The sequence below is a fragment of the Lepidochelys kempii genome, chromosome 5 (genome assembly GCF_965140285.1).
Source record: "Lepidochelys kempii isolate rLepKem1 chromosome 5, rLepKem1.hap1, whole genome shotgun sequence".
Taxonomy (NCBI): domain Eukaryota; kingdom Metazoa; phylum Chordata; order Testudines; family Cheloniidae; genus Lepidochelys; species Lepidochelys kempii.
This window is the reverse complement of record NC_136384.1, coordinates 131,258,269-131,277,207: the sequence shown is the minus strand read 5'-3', so window position 1 is coordinate 131,277,207 and position 18,939 is coordinate 131,258,269. Positions and strand designations below refer to the sequence as shown.

At 43.7% G+C, this 18,939-nt stretch overlaps 1 protein-coding gene across 3 annotated transcripts; it reads left to right on the top strand.

The window, feature by feature from the left end:
• The first annotated feature begins 1,009 nt into the window (after positions 1-1,009).
• On the top strand, positions 1,010-18,262 carry FNTA (farnesyltransferase, CAAX box, subunit alpha). 3 transcript variants are annotated; one of them, XM_073345916.1, is made up of 10 exons: positions 1,071-1,160; positions 1,700-1,811; positions 1,903-1,988; positions 3,139-3,253; positions 4,105-4,209; positions 7,561-7,687; positions 8,876-9,024; positions 13,531-13,593; positions 14,783-14,954; positions 17,555-18,262. In XM_073345916.1, exons 2-10 carry the CDS (start codon positions 1,741-1,743, stop codon positions 17,681-17,683), a joined length of 1,017 nt encoding a protein of 338 aa, XP_073202017.1. In that variant the 5' UTR covers positions 1,071-1,160; positions 1,700-1,740; the 3' UTR covers positions 17,684-18,262. The 3 variants fall into 3 exon arrangements, with proteins under 3 accessions (XP_073202015.1, XP_073202017.1, XP_073202016.1); XM_073345915.1 differs by having other exon boundaries at positions 1,073-1,160; positions 1,627-1,811; XM_073345914.2 differs by lacking the exon at positions 1,700-1,811 and having other exon boundaries at positions 1,010-1,160.
• The last annotated feature ends 677 nt before the right edge of the window (positions 18,263-18,939 follow it).

Genomic DNA, 18,939 nt, shown 5'->3' with positions numbered 1-18,939 from the left:
TTTAACTTGGATTTAAACTTGGAGAGTGGTCAGTTTGGATGAGCTATTACCAGCAGGAGAGTGAGTTTGTGTGTGTATGGGGGTGGGGGGATGTAAGAAAACCTGGATTTGTGCAGGAAATAGCCCAACTTGATTGTCATGCACATTGTGTAAAGAGTTGTCACTTTGGATGGGCTATCACCAGCAGGAGAGTGAATTTGTGGGGGGGGAGGGTGAGAAAACCAGGATTTGTGCTGGAAATGGCCCACCTGATGATCACTTTAGATAAGCTATTACCAGCAGGACAGTGGGGTGGGAGGGGGTATTGGTTCATATTCTCTGTGTATATATAAAGTCTGCTGCAGTTTCCACTGAATGCATCCGATGAAGGGAGCTGTAGCTCACGAAAGCTCATGCTCAAATAAATTGGTTAGTCTCTAAGGTGCCACAAGTCCTCCTTTTCTTTTTGGGGAAAGCCGTGATCTATCACCTGACACGGCCCCCATCGCTGAAGCGTCCGGCCATCGCGAGGGAAGTTGGGCATCATCACACCCCTGTGAGGCAGGGCACTGCTCTTATCCCCATGTTACAGATGGGGAACAGGGGCACAGGCAGACTATGCAACTGTCCTAAAATCACCCAAAAATGGAACTCGCGTCTCCCCATTTATCACAAGACCAGCACCCTTCCTCCCCAGGTCGTTGGGGCTCCCCTCCCTTTGGGACACTGGGAATAGCTTCTCTGAGGCGCCATTGGAAGGCTGTTCCGCGCGTATGTAACACGATTTTATCGCCTTTTCTGCCCTGAGGCCTCCGTTTCCTTGTGGTTGCTGCAAGAGCCCACGTTTTATACCCGAACAGCAGCGGCGGCCGCCCCGAGCCGGGCTCTTCCCGCGCCCAGCAGCCGAGCGGCCCCGCGCTGCCCGGGGAGCGGCCCCGCCCCCGCTCTGTGACGCGGGGGGGGACCGGAAGGGCCGAGTCTCGGGGCACCGCCTGGAGGAGACTCTCTAGCTGGCCCCGGTCTCCTCTCTATGGTGTGCGGAGCTGTCCCCGGAAGCTTCCCTGCCCTCTCCCGGCTGCTGCGGCGATGGCGGAGGTGGAGGGCCCGGAGGCGCGGGACGGGGAGCCCCAGGAGCCGGAGGACGGGGAGCCCCTGGAGCCGGGCGGCTACCTCCTGTACAGGTAGCGGTCCCCCTCCGGCCGGGTCGCCCCGCTGCCTTCCCCCGGAGATCGGAGCAGCTCCGCGGGGGCCCGGCCCGCCCGCCAGGGCCGGGGGCCTCCCGCCGCCGCGCGGCGCGCCCAGCGGGACGGGGCAAGGGGCCCGCTGGGCCTGGCCGGGTCTCGGCGCTGGGGGTCAGGGGAGAGCGCTCGGCAGGGGCGGCCCAGCCGGGGGGGGGACCCTAGGGGGAAGGGGAGAGCCTCAGGCGGGGAGGGAGGCACGGGGCGCTCCGCGGCTGGGCGCTGACGGCGCGCCGCAAGAGCCGTTCGCGGCGGCGGCGGCGGCTGCCAACGCACCTGGCCGGCGTCGGGGTTCCGGGTGGCCGGCCGAGTCACCCGCCTTGGCCCAAACGCTGAGCTGCGTTGAGAGCTCGGCCTTTGAGTTGGCGCAGCTTGTGGCCGAAAAAGCTTGTCTCTGTCTCACCCATAGAAGTTGGTCAATAGACGGTGTTATCTCAGCCACCTTGTTCCTCCTATTACCTCACCCACCTTGTTCCTCCAAGATCAAGGAACATAGTCCTAGGCTAGAACATGACCCGCGGATATGGCTTACCCTGTGACTTATGTCTGTATCCTGCAACTCTGTGGCAAAGATCATGACCACCATGAAGAATGGTACAACTGAATACATGTGGGGGTTTTTTTCGGGGGGGGCTTGGGTCGTTTTTCCTAATAAAACACTGAAAAGAAAATGTAAATTTTACAGGCACAGAAAAGAATGGGCTGACATTGAACCAGTACCTCAAAATGACGGGCCAAATCCTGTGGTTCAGATCATCTATAGTGAAAAATGTAAGTTTAAAAAAAAAAAGATTTTAAGTATAATTAAACCTTGGTAAGGTGAAAACATCTGTGTAATATGTCAGTGGCTCCATTGAAGCTAGAGTTTAGTTTTCAATAATATACGCTTTTGTGTTGGGTGTCACTGCTAGTAACTATATAAAAACATGTTTTAAGGTTCCTGTAGTCCTCTAGAAGTGAATTTTAAATGTTGAGAATTTAATATTAAAATGGTAAATACACCAGGTAAAATTACCATACACATTTGTTTTTTGACAGGTTTCAGAGTAACAGCCGTGTTAGTCTGTATTCGCAAAAAGAAAAGGAGTACTTGTGGCACCTTAGAGACTAACCAATTTATTTGAGCATAAGCTTTTGTGAGCTACAGCTCACTTCCTCAGATGCATATCCATGTTTTTTGAGAATTTATTTGTAAACCAACTTGAGCCTAGAACAAAGCTTAAGTATTTCACTTTGTCAAAATTACTGGGTATTATTGAAACTAAAAAAACTGAAGCATGGAAATGGCCTTAATACTGTCCCTGTTTTTAAAGGAACAATTCCATAAACTTGCATTTTTCTAGAGACTGGAGAATCTTGAGTTTCTCAAAGTTCCAAGGATAATGTTTGCCTGCTTTACAACCTTCACATCCTGGAGTGCCCACGCTTTTAAAAACAAAAACAAAACCCTCCTGTTTCTTTTCAGATTTTTAGAAATGATCTTTTAAAAATTATAGAATTAAGTCTGTTAAATAAAGGAAGTATTAAAACTCCTTGGTAGACGGCCACATTCCAGGTAATGCAAGCAATTAGGATGGTGTGGCTAGGCCTAGAGAAAAATGCAATAATGGATGTCAAGAATGTAGAGAAATAGCATGACTCCTAGTGCTCTCATAACTATTTTGGACATTATCTAGATGATGTGTTGAAAGATGTTTTGGGAGTTTTCTAGTATGAGAGATGTAAAGCATCCCACCACAATGATTCTAGTAAACAGTGCTGTTGTATCAGTATGCAGACTGTTAGGCCCAAACACCTTCAAACAGGGTTTTAGGGAACAGTATTTTACACACACAAAGTAGCATCCATGGGTTGCCAGTCTTAAATCCTCTATTCGGGATTTCTTCTAGTTGTTTTGAGTAACACACTGTCATCTATCCAGTCAGAGATGTCTACGATTACTTTCGGGCTGTTCTGCAGCGGGATGAAAGGAGTGAAAGAGCTTTTCAGTTAACCGGGGATGCCATTGAACTGAATGCTGCAAATTACACAGTGTGGTAAGTAATGGTAATTAAAATTAGCTGATTAGATTACCTGGTTTCTCTTTCAACTATTCTGGCAGAGTATTATTCAAAATATGACTGGCCTTGCTTGCTTTCTGGGAGGCTGGGGATTATTGGAAAGCTGCAGCAGGCTCATAAATTAAGATTTTAATGCAGTATCGCTAATTTCTGGGAAATGCTATCTGATAGTCTAAACTTTCCAACAAGATTAGCCTAGCCATTAAAAACCACCACTGATTAAGATGACATGACAAATCATATTGAAAGTGTCTCTCTGATGACACACATTCCTAGTGAAAAGACTGGAACTATTTCCTGCTTGTTTCAAAGGAAGTTCTTATCATAGCTAAATATATTAGCTGATAGTTTTTTTGTAGTAAATATTACTGAAGTAATTCTATAATCCCCTTTGCAATACCCGCCAGTTTAATTTTCAAGTAAATACTAAACTTGTAAGGCCTTCTGAATTCACAGAATTAGATTTCTCAACCAATGGGTACTGTCAAATACTTCCCTGTGTATTTTTCCTATTAATATGATTGCATTGATTTATACCAGTTATTTTCATATCAGGAAGACTATGTTCGGTGAAATTGCAACAGATGTGGGGTATACAAGTCTTCAGTAGAAACTTAAAGTTGCTAAGATCTTGGATAGCAATATGTTTGTAACCTTACCTATTTTGGTTACTACCAGCTACCCAATAATGAATACGTCTTCAGAATTAGTTGTGTTCTTAAAAATTGGTTTAATTCTTAAAGTATTTTTAACTGAATTTACTCCAGCTTTTTTTTAAAAAAAAAACAACCTCCTAAATGGTGTGTGTGTTTTTTATTTTTCTTTAGGCATTTCCGGAGAGTCCTCCTGCATTCATTGAAAAAGGACCTACATGAGGAAATTAACTATATTACAGCTATCATTGAAGACCAGCCAAAGAATTACCAAGTCTGGTAAAAATCTTTTTGATTTCTAGAGACAAACTGTCTTACCTTTTACCACCTCAGAAATGGACATGGCTGCCAGTTCTAAAAGTGGGACGGTAAGGATTCACCCTTACTCCTTGGATGGAGCCAGTTTCAGAGGTGTTAAACAGGACTGCCCCCAGGCAGAGTTCTCCATAACTCTCTACTCCAATGCTAGGAGTACTGAGTAATGTAGTTAGGCATTTGAAAAGTTTTAAAACTACCAGACTTATTCTGACGCAACAAAAATAAAGAAAATACAACTGAAGAATTTTTAGCTTTCAGCAGCTCTTGGATGTTGCTTTTTTTGTTGTAGAAATCCTCCCAAATGAAATAATGGAGAGGGATGACTGTGTTCTCTAAAGGCTCTGGCTATGAATTCTAACAGGGAGTGGATGTATCTGGTAGTAGTGTATACAGAAATATGTCTGCCAAAGATAAATTACATATCACAGCAGTTTCCAACCATGTAAAATAAATATACAAAAGTGTCTCATCTAAAAAGTGTCTCAGCTTTCCACTATCTGGAAGCCTGGAGAGAGAACCTACAGAACAGTTATGTTGCTGGTCTGCAGATCTTCCAGTCTAGGGCAGAGCCATTGTCAGCACGTTGCAGAACAAACCAGGGGACAAGCTGGCTGACCCTCCCAGAGGCTTTGAATGCTTCAGATATGCTGGCCTTCAGCTATTCTAGTCTCATGAGACTTCATCCAAGGTGAAAAGCACCAAACAGGGCAGGAGATTAGCAATATGTTTTATTCATGTTCATAGGGCCTTGAATTTAACTTGTAACTTTATTCTTAGTGGAAATTTTGGATTAGAACAAAAAATGTCAGGTTAGCCCCTAGATTTTATACTAGAGGCTCATTTGGGCAAAATCTGCAAAACTCTGTGGAAAAATACAATAGAAAGGGCTTCCAGCACTCAATACCTTCCTGGACAGAGTGATTACTAAAATGGATACTTTAATAGAGGAAATACAAGGAATCCACAGGCCTGAAGGGATTACTCTTTAGCTCACAAAAGACCAAACTGAGTTTTCTTCTTGGGTATTTCATACATTTGGGTGGGCTGGCCAACTGCTTTGAGAATTATTGATATGAACATGAGTGAAACCTATTGTGTTCAGGGAACTGAGGACACATCTTATTGCTGTAGGATGAGTTTCTAAGGGCTGAGCCAGACCTATAGCCTTGGTTTTATTTATAGGGAGTATCTGTGATGTATTCCAGCTTTATACAGGGTGTCCAAATTTTCAGTGTAGAACTGTGCAGATCATCCCCAGAACCTAGGACTTTGTGGCACGGTAGAGTGCTTCCTGGACCTCTGTATCTTGACCAGCTTAGGGATATTTCGATTGAGGGCAAGTCTACGCTACAGTGCTATATATTCACACCCTTGAGTGATGTAAGTTATATCAACTTAGGCTGTAGCATAGACCTGCCCAAAGAGAGAGACTTTGTGGCGAGCCTTAGCCACAAAGGAAAGAAGAGGGAAAATACAGGTGAGGTGCCTTGGCCAGTGTTAAGACAAGGAACCCACTGCTCTTAGTTTTTTGTGCTTGCATCTTGGAAAATTAACCATGAGTCTTTGCATTGAGCTTTAATGCAAATGAATCAAACTTTGGGACTCCCCATAGGACTACTAACATGTGAGCACATGTTTGAGATCCTACACCACCTAGTAAGGTTGTCCAGGTTTAGTGATACTTTGATGTGAACCTCCTCAAGTGAGTGAAAGAAGATGCAGCTGAGAAACAGGTCATGTTTGTGGAGACGAGTTTCTGGTGCCTCCCTTTTCAGATGTGCTGTGGTCAAGGAGTTGTCTGGTATGACTAGAAGATGTTTCTGGAGTGGCCTCTGGAAAAGAGCAAAGGTAATTAATGAATCCTGCTCCTCAGCCCAGGAAGACTTTGGGTGGAAGTGTCTGAGCTGACTGGAAAAAGAGCCAAGAATAGCTGGAGAGATGTATAAAGGAAGACAGCTAGCCAGTCCCTTGGAAACAGGAGTTGAAACCCATGGTCGTTTTATTTGTCCACTCTTTTCCTGAGATTTTCTGGTAGTCTGCACATGCTGCTTCCCTCCATTTGGGTGGTGTGGGAAGGAGAAGCTTGTATGCTGCTCGAATAGCATATTTGTTATGGAGGAAGTCCATCTGCCCATTCTTTTTAGCCTCTGAAACTGACAGCTGACAAGGATTGGATAAATTAGGGTCTCACTGGCACCTCTGTCCTCAGATACAGAGGAGGACAGGTTGCAGGAGCAAGCAGAACGTTTGCAAGCTTTTGTGCTCTCATCTTTAGCTGGAGACAGACCAACAATATGAATGCCTGAGCAAGCAGCAAGAAACTAATTGGGTGTCACCTCTGCCAACCCTGACCCAAAGGGTTCATGGCAACCCAAATGTTGCCATGAAGAGGCCTCTGAAATCTAAACGCTGGCTCCCAAGAAAAGGAAAAGCCATATTAGAGCTACAGCGTAATAGGAGTATCTGAAATGTTGTTCGCTGCCTGACAGAGGCCAAAGAATTGAACTGAAGAATTTATGCTGCAGATCGTTGCAAAGGTTCTGACTGGCTCTGCTTTCTGACATTTGAGAAACTTTGATTTGAAATTAGTACTTGTGTCCTTGCTCCAGTTTCCTAGAAATGAAGTGGTGGGACAAATAAGGCATTAATAGAATGTTTACAACACTTACTTTAGAAGTTGGGAGTGACAATGGGCAGGTTTTCATGTGTACTGGAACACACTGAATCTGAAAGCTTAGGAAGGCATTCTAAATTCAGTGACAAATGACAATGTAAAAGAGATGGGGAAAATATTTTGAAAAAAATAAGTGATAGAGAACTTCAGTGTTCATAGGGGAAAAATTGTTAGGTTTTTAGGGGGGTTTCTATTCAAACGATGGGTCTAACCGTGAAAATCACTTGTTGGCGATCTGGCAAGTTTCTAAGTGTGATACTGTCTCAAGCATGACCCAACTTGTGTACTCAAACTCAGTTCTATTTAAATGATTATACCCTCATTCTGTGTGGCTTTTCTCACCCACTTCTCAAGCATGTCAGACATAGCAATGATCCTTCTTTAAGAGGTTATGTACTAATATGTAGATACATTTCTGGCATTTTCTTGTTGCAAGTTTACACTATAGCAATCCCTAGAAAAGCTAGGTGAAATGTTTCATGGTTCTTTTAAAAAGTACTACTCTGGTGATGGGTTGGTGTCTTGGTGTTTTTTGTTTGTCCTGGTAAGTATTGTAATCAGGTGGTATTTTAATAAAGTCTAATGGTCAAGCAAATATTGGAAGGAAAATTTTTTAAATTCTTGTACTTTATCTTTAGGCACCACAGACGGGTGTTGGTAGAGTGGCTGAAGGATCCATCTCAAGAGCTTGAGTTTATAGCTGAAATTCTTAACCAGGATGCCAAGAATTACCATGCTTGGCAGCACAGACAGTGGGTTATTCAGGTATTGTATCCAGGTCTGCTGCTTTCTCTGTAAGGAGAATCCTCCCAAAATCGTAGAGGTTTGTTTCTTAAATGGAACTTTACACATTGACTTGTGTAGATGGAGTGAAAACAATTAAGTGGGTGTGAACTCAGAATTAACCAGTTCAAAATTTGCCTTTGTGCCTTTTGTTACAGGAAGCACTAGTAGCACCCTCTATATCAGCGTTTCTCAAATGCGGCCACCAGCTGCTTTTCTTGCAGCCACAGCCTCCTGGGCTGTGATTGGGGGGATGGGGTAAAAGCAGTAGCCCCTCCCCCTACGTGTTGCTCCTGGATGCACCACCGTGGTGTTGTCTGCTGCCCCTCTGGACACAGCTGGGGCACAAAGCTGGAGGAGCAGGCAGCCAGTGAGTTTCCCAGCTTCCCTGGGGCGGTGGAGCAGCAGGCTGTGGTCACACAGCTTCAGGCTCCATCCCCATCTCCCAGCCACGAGGCTTCGGGCTCTGGCTATGAGGCTTCGGGCTCTGGCTATGAGGCTTCGGGCTCTGGCTATGAGGCTTCAGGCCACCATTGTCTCCCCCTGGACTGCCCTCAATTGCCCCGGCTCCTACTGCGTGTCCTGCCCCCAGGGCTGGCTCCAAGCACCAGCGTTCAAGCAGATGCTTGGGGCAGCAGTCAGAAAGGGCAGAAGAGTTTCCATGGCAGTGGCAATTCGGCGGCAGCTTCTCCATTCCTCCAGCCGTGGCGGCAATTTGGCAGCAGCTTCTCTCTCTCCTGCTGGCCGTGGCAGCAATTCAGCGGCGACTTGGTAGCTAGCAATAAATAAATTACAATGATCTGAATCTGTATAGGTGCATATTTATTTGTTTTTCCTAAAGCTAGCTAAGTATTTTAGGAAAAAGTGTGAGAGTGACCACCAGCAAGAGTTCATGGCTTCACTTTGAGGCCACCAAAAAGTTTGTCCTGAGAACTCCTTCTATATAATGAGGGTTGCCTAACACTTGCCATTATACCTCCTGTTTTTCCCCAAAATTAACTAATTTCACAATTTACTACATTGATTTCTTCAACTCGGTCTAATCTTGGGGTCCAGTGTGAGAGAAGTTAGGTTGGAATTCTTCAAATGAAGAAGGAAGTAACTAGAATTTGTTAAAACGTGTTTAAATGTGAGGTTTTTTATTTTGTTTTTTTCTTCTCACCATTGTAGGAGTTCAAACTGTGGGATAATGAACTGGAGTATGTAGACCAGCTTCTGAAAGAGGATGTGAGAAACAACTCTGTCTGGAACCAAAGATACTTTGTAATTTCCAACACCACAGGCTACAACGATCCTGCTGTTCTAGAGAGAGAAGTCCAGTTAGTAATGCTGTGCACAATTACATTTGGTGCCCTCCATTTCTCATAGGCAAAAGAAGTGAGGCATGCTCTTGAATGCTTCAGAGGCTTCAGCTCCCCTTGACCTTTCCCTGGGTACAGAATAAAAGCTACACTGCTGGCATTGGTAGAAGATTTTGAACCATAATCAGGAGATCAAACATCCATGCTCATGTTAGATCTATCAGATGCCTTTTGATACCATTGATAATGAGGTGATGACTTGTCTGCAAGCTACGTTTGAGTTGGAGAAGCCGATCTTGAGTAGCTCTCTTACTTGCTGAGCATTCTGAAAGGTTGATAGTGGGTAACTTCTTTTCCTCCCCCAGAGCACTTATGAAGGGTTCTATCTTGTGTCCCCTCTTGTTGAATGTATATCTGGATCTATTGGGAGGGTTAGTGTAGAGATATGGATTGCAGTATCCTAAGTATGTGGATGACACTCAGCTTTGCCTCCATTTCCTCTGACCAGAGTAAAGCAGTCAATGGATGCACCTAGTGCTTGGTTGAGATTGGGGCATGAATGAGAACTAGGTAGCTAAGGCTCAGGCGAGGTGAGGTTGGTCATGAGAAAAAAGCAGAAAAATGGATGGTGATATCTGTCCTTTTGGGTTTTGTTTGTTCAAGTTTGCAATTTAGGGGACTTATTAGATTCTCAGCTGCCACTGGCTGATCAGAGATCAGCAATAGCCAGGATGGCTTTTGTGGGAGTCCAACAGGTAGAACCTGTTTCTTGATGCAGACCTTACTACTGCTTTCCGTGCTTTTGTCACCTCCAGGTTACCTTACTGCCGGGCAGTTTATATGAAACTATGTATTGGAACTATGTATTGAACCCATCTGGAAACAGAAGTTGATACAATATTTGGCAGCCTGCTAGTTTAAGCTAAATATCCTGCTGCGAGCATATTCTGACAGTGCTCCATGATCTGCGCTGGCTGCCTATTGATTTCTGGGTAGAATTTAAGGTTTTGGTACTGACCTATAAAGCACATTATTAGCTAGGGCCCCATCTCCTTGAGAAAACACATCTCTCTCCATGCAGTACTGCCATGAGATTGATCAGCACGGATGCTTGGGGCTGGAGCCCCTAGTATAAAGCAGTGAGTTTCTGGATATGAGGGCCCCTCAACTTTGGAATCTCTTCAGAAATAGCACTGGTGTAACTGAGGGCCTGCTTTGGTTTTCAGAAATGCTTATTACTGAAGATGATGCAAGAAGGAAAGCAACAGCTTGACTTTCAGATCCCAAGGGAGAAGACTGGGCTAACAGTTATTTAAAAAAAAAAAAAAAGTTCTTTCTGCCTAAACTAAGCACATTACAATAAGGAAATATTTTGGATAAAAATCTGGGTGTTTTTAAAAACAAAAAAATCCCAGATTTTTATTTTAAATAGGTTTATTTTTTAAAAGAAAAAATATTTGAAATTGACATCCTACACTAAGGTCTAGACTTAGTATAATCTATTAAAATCATTTACATCGATTAAACAAAAAATTCAAGTAGAATGTTTGCTGCTGAAGTTTTAAAGAAAGTCAGACCACTGAACTGAGAGAAGTCGCTGACTGAGCACCTGAAACCGGCGTTTGAGGCCTAAAGCAGCCTTTGGTAGAAATAGCTACTTCTGCAAGTGCACAGGGAATATTGTCTTTTCACTTTTTTCAACTAGTTCAGCTCAATGACTAGCTCATTTAGAAAAGCGACTGGGCGTTGAAAAAGCAGGAAAGCTCTTCTGGTCTATGAACAAAAACTAGGGGTGAGAGGAGGAGATGTACTAGTTCTAAAATCATAGAATCATAGAATATCAGGGTTGGAAGGGACCCCAGAAGGTCATCTAGTCCAACCCCCTGCTCAAAGCAGGACCAATTCCCAGTTAAATCATCCCAGCCAGGGCTTTGTCAAGCCTGACCTTAAAAACCTCTAAGGAAGGAGATTCTACCACCTCCCTAGGTAACACATTCCAGTGTTTCACCACCCTCTTAGTGAAAAAGTTTTTCCTAATATCCAATCTAAACCTCCCCCACTGCAACTTGAGACCATTACTCCTCGTTCTGTCATCTGCTACCATTGAGAACAGTCTAGAGCCATCCTCTTTGGAACCCCCTTTCAGGTAGTTGAAAGCAGCTATCAAATCCCCCCTCATTCTTCTCTTCTGCAGGCTAAACAATCCCAGCTCCCTCAGCCTCTCCTCATAACTCATGTGTTCCAGTCTCCTAATCATTTTTGTTGCCCTTCGCTGGACTCGCTCCAATTTATCCACATCCTTCTTGAAGTGTGGGGCCCAAAACTGGACACAGTACTCCAGATGAGGCCTCACCAATGTCGAATAGAGGGGAACGATCACGTCCCTCGATCTGCTCGCTATGCCCCTACTTATACATCCCAAAATGCCATTGGCCTTCTTGGCAACAAGGGCACACTGCTGACTCATATCCAGCTTCTCGTCCACTGTCACCCTTAGGTCCTTTTCCGCAGAACTGCTGCCTAGCCATTCGGTCCCTAGTCTGTAGCTGTGCATTGGGTTCTTCCGTCCTAAGTGCAGGACCCTGCACTTACCCTTATTGAACCTCATCAGATTCCTTTTGGCCCAATCTTCCAATTGGTCTAGGTCCTTCTGTATCCTATCCCTCCCCTCCAGCGTATCTACCACTCCTCCCAGGACAGGTTAAAGGACAGGTTGACCAGAAACAATCAGTTCGATTGACTAACTATAGAGAATACTTCCTTTGGTTAATAAATTAGTTCATTTTTAAATACAAAACAAGTTTTGATAAACTTAACTTTTTTATTATGTATCTAGCACATTTAAGGTAATTATATTTAATTAGTGGAAAAACAATTCTAAAAGAATTCCTATTGCCATCCAAATAGAGCTTGACACACACCATGAGTAAAAAATTAGTAAATAAGAAGTTAGTCGTTCACCATGTTCTAACATAAAAAAATAAAAATTACCCATATGAATAAATGTATGTTAAGTTGTATAATTAAGTGTGTATAGATACAGTGTATCCTCCTGGTTAGCAAAAACAAATATCAAATCTAGTGCAAAGGCTATAGTTAGCTGCAAATCCAATATTTTTTAATGGTTACTAACCAATGAGAATCAACCCCTCTTTAAGGAAATAAGTAAAAAGTACAAATGCAAAACAAAATTAAAATGAAGGTTTCCTTCTTTCTGATTTAATTCATAATTAAAATTGGTGATAGAAATAATGTTGATTTCAATCCGTTCACTCTGCGTGGAATGACCCAGTGCCTCTTCAGAGCACATCCTAAGCCCTTGAAGCAGTCCAACTGGGTGCTCATCAAGAGGGTTGAAAGACTTTAAATGAAAGCAATAAGAAAAAAACATTCATTTTTGTTTTCTCACAGATACCTCTTTCTTGAATGTTACTGAATCTATACCACTTCTATGCCTGTGAGACTAGGCATTTCCAGATTAATTCTCCAGAGCTAGGGATTGGACACCTTCTTAGATTTATTTGTGAAGGATGACCCTGTGTTCAGAACTCAAATTGACATAAATTTAATCTGACTCCTACTCCAGAACCAGATTTGAAGGGTTAATCTTTCTAGATTTCAGCATAGACCTTAGCCTACCCGCTGTTGCCAAAATTTCTTATGGCGGTGGTAAGCTCTGTTCCTCTGCTAGTGACTGTAAAAAGGCTGCTCCAGAAGGGCGAGAAGGTTCAAATATTTTGAGATTGAAAACTGGTTGCAAAACTGCTCATTGCTCTCACCCGTTTCTGGAAATGAGTCTCACTGCTTGGGGATTTAGTGGAGGGAGAGGAACGTGAAGGCTTTTTTGGTAGAGCTGGAAACATGACATTTTCTTTAATACTCTGCTTGGTGGATGACCCTCCTGACCATGTGCTTGAAGAAGCTGCTTCTCTTCACTTTAACTCTGCCACTGAACTAGGAAGGAACAGCCCATGTCCTCATTGGCACCGGTGCTATATGCCTCCAGTGAGTTTGCACAGGTGCAACTGATTGACCTTGTAAGTGGAGTTTTGCAAACAGTGCTGTGGATGCGCACAAAGAAATGGAATCCAGCATCTGTGGATTCTGCAGTCCTAGCACGTGCCCCTCTTCAACATACCATCAAATTGCATATTCTGTTATAGGTTTATTATGTCATACTGTGTGGGAGAGTTACCCTCTCCTGAAATAAACTACAAAATAATTGTAGGAATTCATATATTGTAAATTGAAGGTAAGTGCTTCCAGGCACATAACCGCTATCCTGCAGTGGCTTGTCCTGTCATGACAACTGCAGTTAAGTTGCATGGCAGTTGTATTTTATGCCACCATCTGAGATGATCAGCAAAATGTCTGCTTTAGTCTGTATTTTAAAAAGAGGAGGGCTGAGACCAGTGAGATGGGGAGGAGGCTGCAAAGGAGATCTGAGTCTGGGTAAAGAAAACATGTTTCTCTTTTTGGCTCGTTGACCTCTGACAGAAGTGTAACCTGTGTTTTCCCTCACAGGTACACTCTAGAAATGATCAAGACAGTGCCACATAATGAAAGTGCATGGAACTATCTAAAAGGGTGAGACTTGTATTTCATATCTGTGGGGTGAGGGCTTCTGGTAAGGGGGATTGTTGCAGGTTGGTGTTACTTGCAGGCCATTTCACATTGAATGTTTCATGCCTAGACGTGTTTACAGCTCTGAGGGAACAACTGAAAAGCAATGATCCAGATAAGCCTGAGGTTATACCCACTTTAAGGGCTAATATAGTAACCTAATCTCCTGGCCCACTTTCCGTATAATTACTGATTCGGTAGCTTTGGCAGGGGATCATCAATACTGGTCACATTTGAAAATGCACAGCAGGTTGCTTCTATTTACTGGATCCAAAAAAAAAGTCTTAAGTATTTAGAATACCATATACATTATTTTTATTCATGGAGTCCTGACAGTGTGCTAGCCCCTCTGCAAAACACAAGATGGTGCTTTGTAGAGAAATGAAAAGTCTTTGATAGTACAGAACTCGGGAAGAGAAATGAAAGCCCCATTAGTTCATTGACTGGAGTCAAGATGCAGTAAAGAGAAAAGGACTTTCCCCTGACTTTGAAGGGTTAAGAGTTCTGCATTATATAGTGCCACCCTGCTCCTATCATCTCTCTCACACACTTTCCACCTCTCCTTCCTAGCTGTGCTGAAACATTCAGTTTAAGAAACTGAGTTCAGAGTCCCAACAACTTAAAATATTTTCATAATAGTAGAGGAAAGCAGTTTATAACCTTTTTGCTTGATCTTGCTCATCTCGCTGTGAGCCATACTTAATAATGGAAGGATATGTGGCATAAAACCACCAAAAGTTGACTTTAAAAAAGGGGGGGTGGGAAATAAATGTATTAGGCTACACCAGCTATGCATTAGGAGGTTGTTGGTTAAATGCACCCTGCCTCATGTCTCACTGTGCACTTGAGATGTTCATCAATAGCTTACTACAGCAGTGGTTTTCAACTTGTGGGCTACAGGGGTCTGCAGACTGCCTAAGATTTCCAAAGGGGTCTGCATCTCTATTCTAGGAGTCTGCAAATGAAAAAAGGTTGAAAACCACTGCTACAGCAATGCTGACTTGTTGCTATATTGAACTACATCTATTACCCTCTGCCTCTTTTATATTTATAGCTCCTGTTAGATTAAAATCTTCAGATCAATCTATCAAAGCCAGAACTTGCTTAATTCTTTGTCAAAGCTGCCAGCAGTACTTACTAATCTCTGTTTTAGGATTCTGCAGGATCATGGTGTTTCCAAATATCAAAATCTATTAGAGCAACTGCTGGATTTACAGCCAAGCCACAGTTCTCCCTATCTGATTGCCTTCCTTGTGGATATATATGAAGACATGCTAGAAAACCAGTGTGAGGACAAGGAAGAAACACTAAACAAAGCATTAGAGGTGAGTTGAGAACTCACTTTCTCTACCTCAGGGAGTTTGTCTAGCTGAATCTGTTGCCACACAGAGCAAAGACTGGATTATTTTAATGGAAAAGCTCTCTTGTAAAACAGAGTTGTACATTAATTGCACAGTTATTGGAGATGACGGCATTAAGTAGTTGTTTCCGTTACTGTGCACTGTGGTTAATAAATTGTTAGTGTGCACTATCAGTCTACTACTTCTCATTATACTGAAGAGAAATCCTCTGAGCCACTCAGAAGTTCAGGGATGTTGGTGAGTTGTTTTTTCCCTGCACTCAGAAGGCATTTGACTTCCATTAGCAGTGTCCTGTTCTTAATAATCGTACAGTATGTGAATCCTTGGCCTTTTAGTGTCAATCAGTCTGTATGCAAGAATTTCCATAGTAGCTTGCCAACAACAGAGGCCACCTCTGCTTCACTTGACAGAAGTGAAAAGCAGAAAGATCCCAAACATTACACACAAGAAAAGGAGGAAATGCCAATAAGTAAAGAAAATAAATGAGCTTTCAAATTGCTGAAAGAACAGATTTTTTTTGTTTTTTAAAAACACCTTTGTGTAAGTTCCTAACATGCTCTTACTTCCTTCTACCTAGTTTAGCAGAGGGCTCTTGTCCTCAAAATAACTGATATGTATAGGGAGAATCCTTTAGCTTCTTGGTCCACAAGACTGGTAGAGCAGAACTCAACATGGTTCTTAAAGAGCTTTTTTTAAAACCTCTGAGGGTAACAGTAATGGAATTTAGCATGAGGTAGATTGAGGGACCTGTCCTGCATGAATTTATCCGGTTCTTTTTTGAACCGTTATAATCTTGGCCTTCACAGCATCCTCTGGCAATGAGTTCCAAAGGTTGACTGTGCATTGTGTGAAGAAATCCTTCCTTTTATTGGTTTTAAACTTGCTGCCTATTTTCATTTGGTGACCGCTTGTTCTTCATAGAATCATAGAATAGAATCATAGAATATCAGGGTTGGAAGGGACCTCAGTAGGTCATCTAGTCCAACCCCCTGCTCAAAGCAGGGCCAATCCCCAATTTTTGGCCCAGATCCCTAAATGGCCCCCTCAATGATTGAACTCATAACAACCCTGGGTTTAGCAGGCCAATGTTCAAACCACTGAGCTATCCCTCCCTCCCCCCCCCCCACTTGTTCTTGTGTTAGGAGGAGGAGTAAATAACACTTCCTTATTTACTTTCTCCACACCAGTCATGATTTTATAGACCTCTGTCATATCCCCCCTTAGTCGTCTCTTTTCCAAGCTGAAAAGTCCCAGTCTTATTATTCTCTCCTCATATGTAAGCTGTTCCATACCCCTAATCCTTTTTGTTGCCCTTTTCTAAGCCTTTTCCAATTCTAATGTACTTTTTTTTGAGATGGGGCAACCAGATCTGCATGTAGTATTCAAGATGTGGGCATACCATGGCTTTATACCATTCATCCTTCACAGTCCACCAGCACCAAAATTTGCCTTGATGCCTTAAAATTTCATGCCTCTTAAGTGTCAGCACTGTTCTGCTAAGCATTGGTTCTTTAATATACGTGGGGCTTGAAGTTGGTGGTACTGAGCTCTGGCTCATCAAACAAGAGGCAGTGTTCTGCTTAACAAAAGAACTGAATGGAACATTTGAAGGGCAATATTTATACCCCAGGGATGGAGCAAAATATCCAGATATCCTGTAAGGTGGTCAGGGGAAGATTTAACCTAGGACTGGAGAGTCACAGGAGACAAACTTCTGTTTGGCATCCAGGGCCGGACTAATGCAGGGGCTTTAGGGGCTGCAGCCCAGGGCCTCGGGCTAAGGGGGGCCCCGCAGGCCAGGTGCAGCCCGCTGCTTTTCATCTGGCCCCTGAGCCTTGCGCGCTTCCCCCCTGCCCCCGGTGAGGCTGGAGCCACGAGCACCGGGTCACCGGCATGCCGCTGCGGCCCCTAGGCGACGGGTGTTCAAGGAATCTCTGCGCACTGCCCCCAGGGCCGGCTGTGCAGCTCCCATTGGCTGGGAGCTGTGGGGACAGCACCTGCAGGCACTGCACAGAGCAGCCTGGCCCCTCCATCTAGGGGCTGGACATGCTGGGGAGCAGAGCAGAGAAGATCCTGCCTTAGCTCTGCTGCACCGCTGACCAGGAGCCGCCCAAGGTAAGCGCCTCCGGGCTGGAGCCTGCACCCCAACCCCCCACACCCAAACTCCCACCCAGAGCCTGCACCCTGGACCTCCTGCCACACCCAACCCCCCTGTCCCATCTCTGGCCCCACCCCCCAGCTAAAGCTGCACCCCCTCTCACACCCCAAACCCCTGCCCCAGCCCTGAGGCCCTTCCTGTACTCCAAACCCCCAGGCACCCCACAAAATCTAATAGCCCCGGGCCCACAGGACAGTTAATCCGGCCCTGTTGGCATAAACTATAGAGATAATTGATTTGCTTTTAGGAAGATGCATTTACCAGAAGTCTGGATACTAGTGCAAAACTTGTGCATGAAAAACCATGCTTTGCTTGCTGAAGAGAAGGCCGTGCTTAATGTGTGTTTTTTAAAGACTGTTAAGCTTTTGGTTTAATATATGACAACTTTGTAATTTTTCCTTCTTAGTTATGTGACATTCTGGCTAATGAAAAAGACACAATCCGAAAGGAATACTGGAAGTATATTGGAAGGTCCCTTCAGAACAAGCACAGCACAGGCACTGAACAAGACTTGCGGACAGATCAGCAGCAGTAACTGCAAGTGGCAGAAGATGGTGTCAAGCTCTAAGATACTTATAAAGGAACTCCAAGTAGAGGGGCACAAGCCAGTAGTATAAGCTTAGATGTACTATTCCCCTCTGCCTGAGTGTGATGTAACTTTATGTGCACTGCACAGGTGTTGCTTTTAACAGGAACTGAGTGCGAAGTGTTCAATATAACACAATCCCCTTGGGTCACTGCTGCTACTGACAATAGCTATAGGTAGATCCAAAATGAATTTAAGACTTAATTACTTGAAGTATGCCAAAATAAAGGACTTATTTCTTAATAGGAAATACATAATGCTCTGCTATTTAAGGCACTGAATCAATTTCTCACACTCTAGCCTAATCCACTCCACGCCCCCCCTTTTCCTAATGCAGTACTTATAAGATTCATTGCAGATCACTTGTATGTAATGGTTATAAAGCAACTTAATTTTAATTACTTTAAGCAGCGAATGTAATTGTTGCCATAGGCCAGAACAGCTCTGCAGCAGCAACAAAACTGCTATTATTGTACCCAACTAATGCCAACAACCTGGTTTTGTAATAAAAGCGTAGATATATTTCAAGTGCTCGTATGTGTTTTAGCACGTTTCTCTCTTCTTTTCACAATGTCTTGTAGCACCAAGACAATGCTTCCTATCATTAACATCTCTTACCATAAATTAAAAGACATGCCTCGGACAGGTACACACTCCAGGACACACATGCTTTTTAGTATTGGGATAGCCGTGTTAGTCTGTCCACAAAAGCAACAAGGAGGCTGGTGGCACCTTAAAGACTAACAGATTTATTTGGGCATAAGCTTTCGTGGGTTAAAAAAAAACCCCACTTCTTCAGATGCATCTGTAATTTTCACTCCAGGCATCTGAAGAAGTGGGTTTTTTACCCACGAAAGCTTATGCCCAAATAAATCTGTTAGTCTTTAAGGTGCTTTTTAGGTGTCAGTCCCTGGGTTAGGCGTTTTAAACTCCCATATTGCTTTAATGCATCTTGTGCCTTGGAGCATTCTGATCCGGACAGCAGCGGGGAGCTTTCATCATACTTGACGTAAAGAGCAGCCTTGAGTTATTTGTATGGGACGGCAACAGTGGTGAGTACCTTGAACTCAGAGAGCCAGCCTCTCAGTGGAACATCCAGACCCGTCTTCATTTCAAAATGTCTGGGGTTTTTTCCTCCAGCTTCACCCAACCTCAGCTTTGTGGCAAATGGAGAAGCAATTTTGCATCAGACAGATCAAAACAAA

Coding starts and splice junctions, on each gene's coding strand:
- FNTA (XM_073345914.2), top strand. CDS start 1,066: ATGGCGGAGGTGGAGGGCCCGGAGGCGCGGGACGGGGAGCCCCAGGAG. Junction 7,688..8,875: donor ACAGACAGTGGGTTATTCAG/GTATTGTATCCA, acceptor TCACCATTGTAG/GAGTTCAAACTGTGGGATAA. Junction 13,594..14,782: donor GCATGGAACTATCTAAAAGG/GTGAGACTTGTA, acceptor TCTCTGTTTTAG/GATTCTGCAGGATCATGGTG.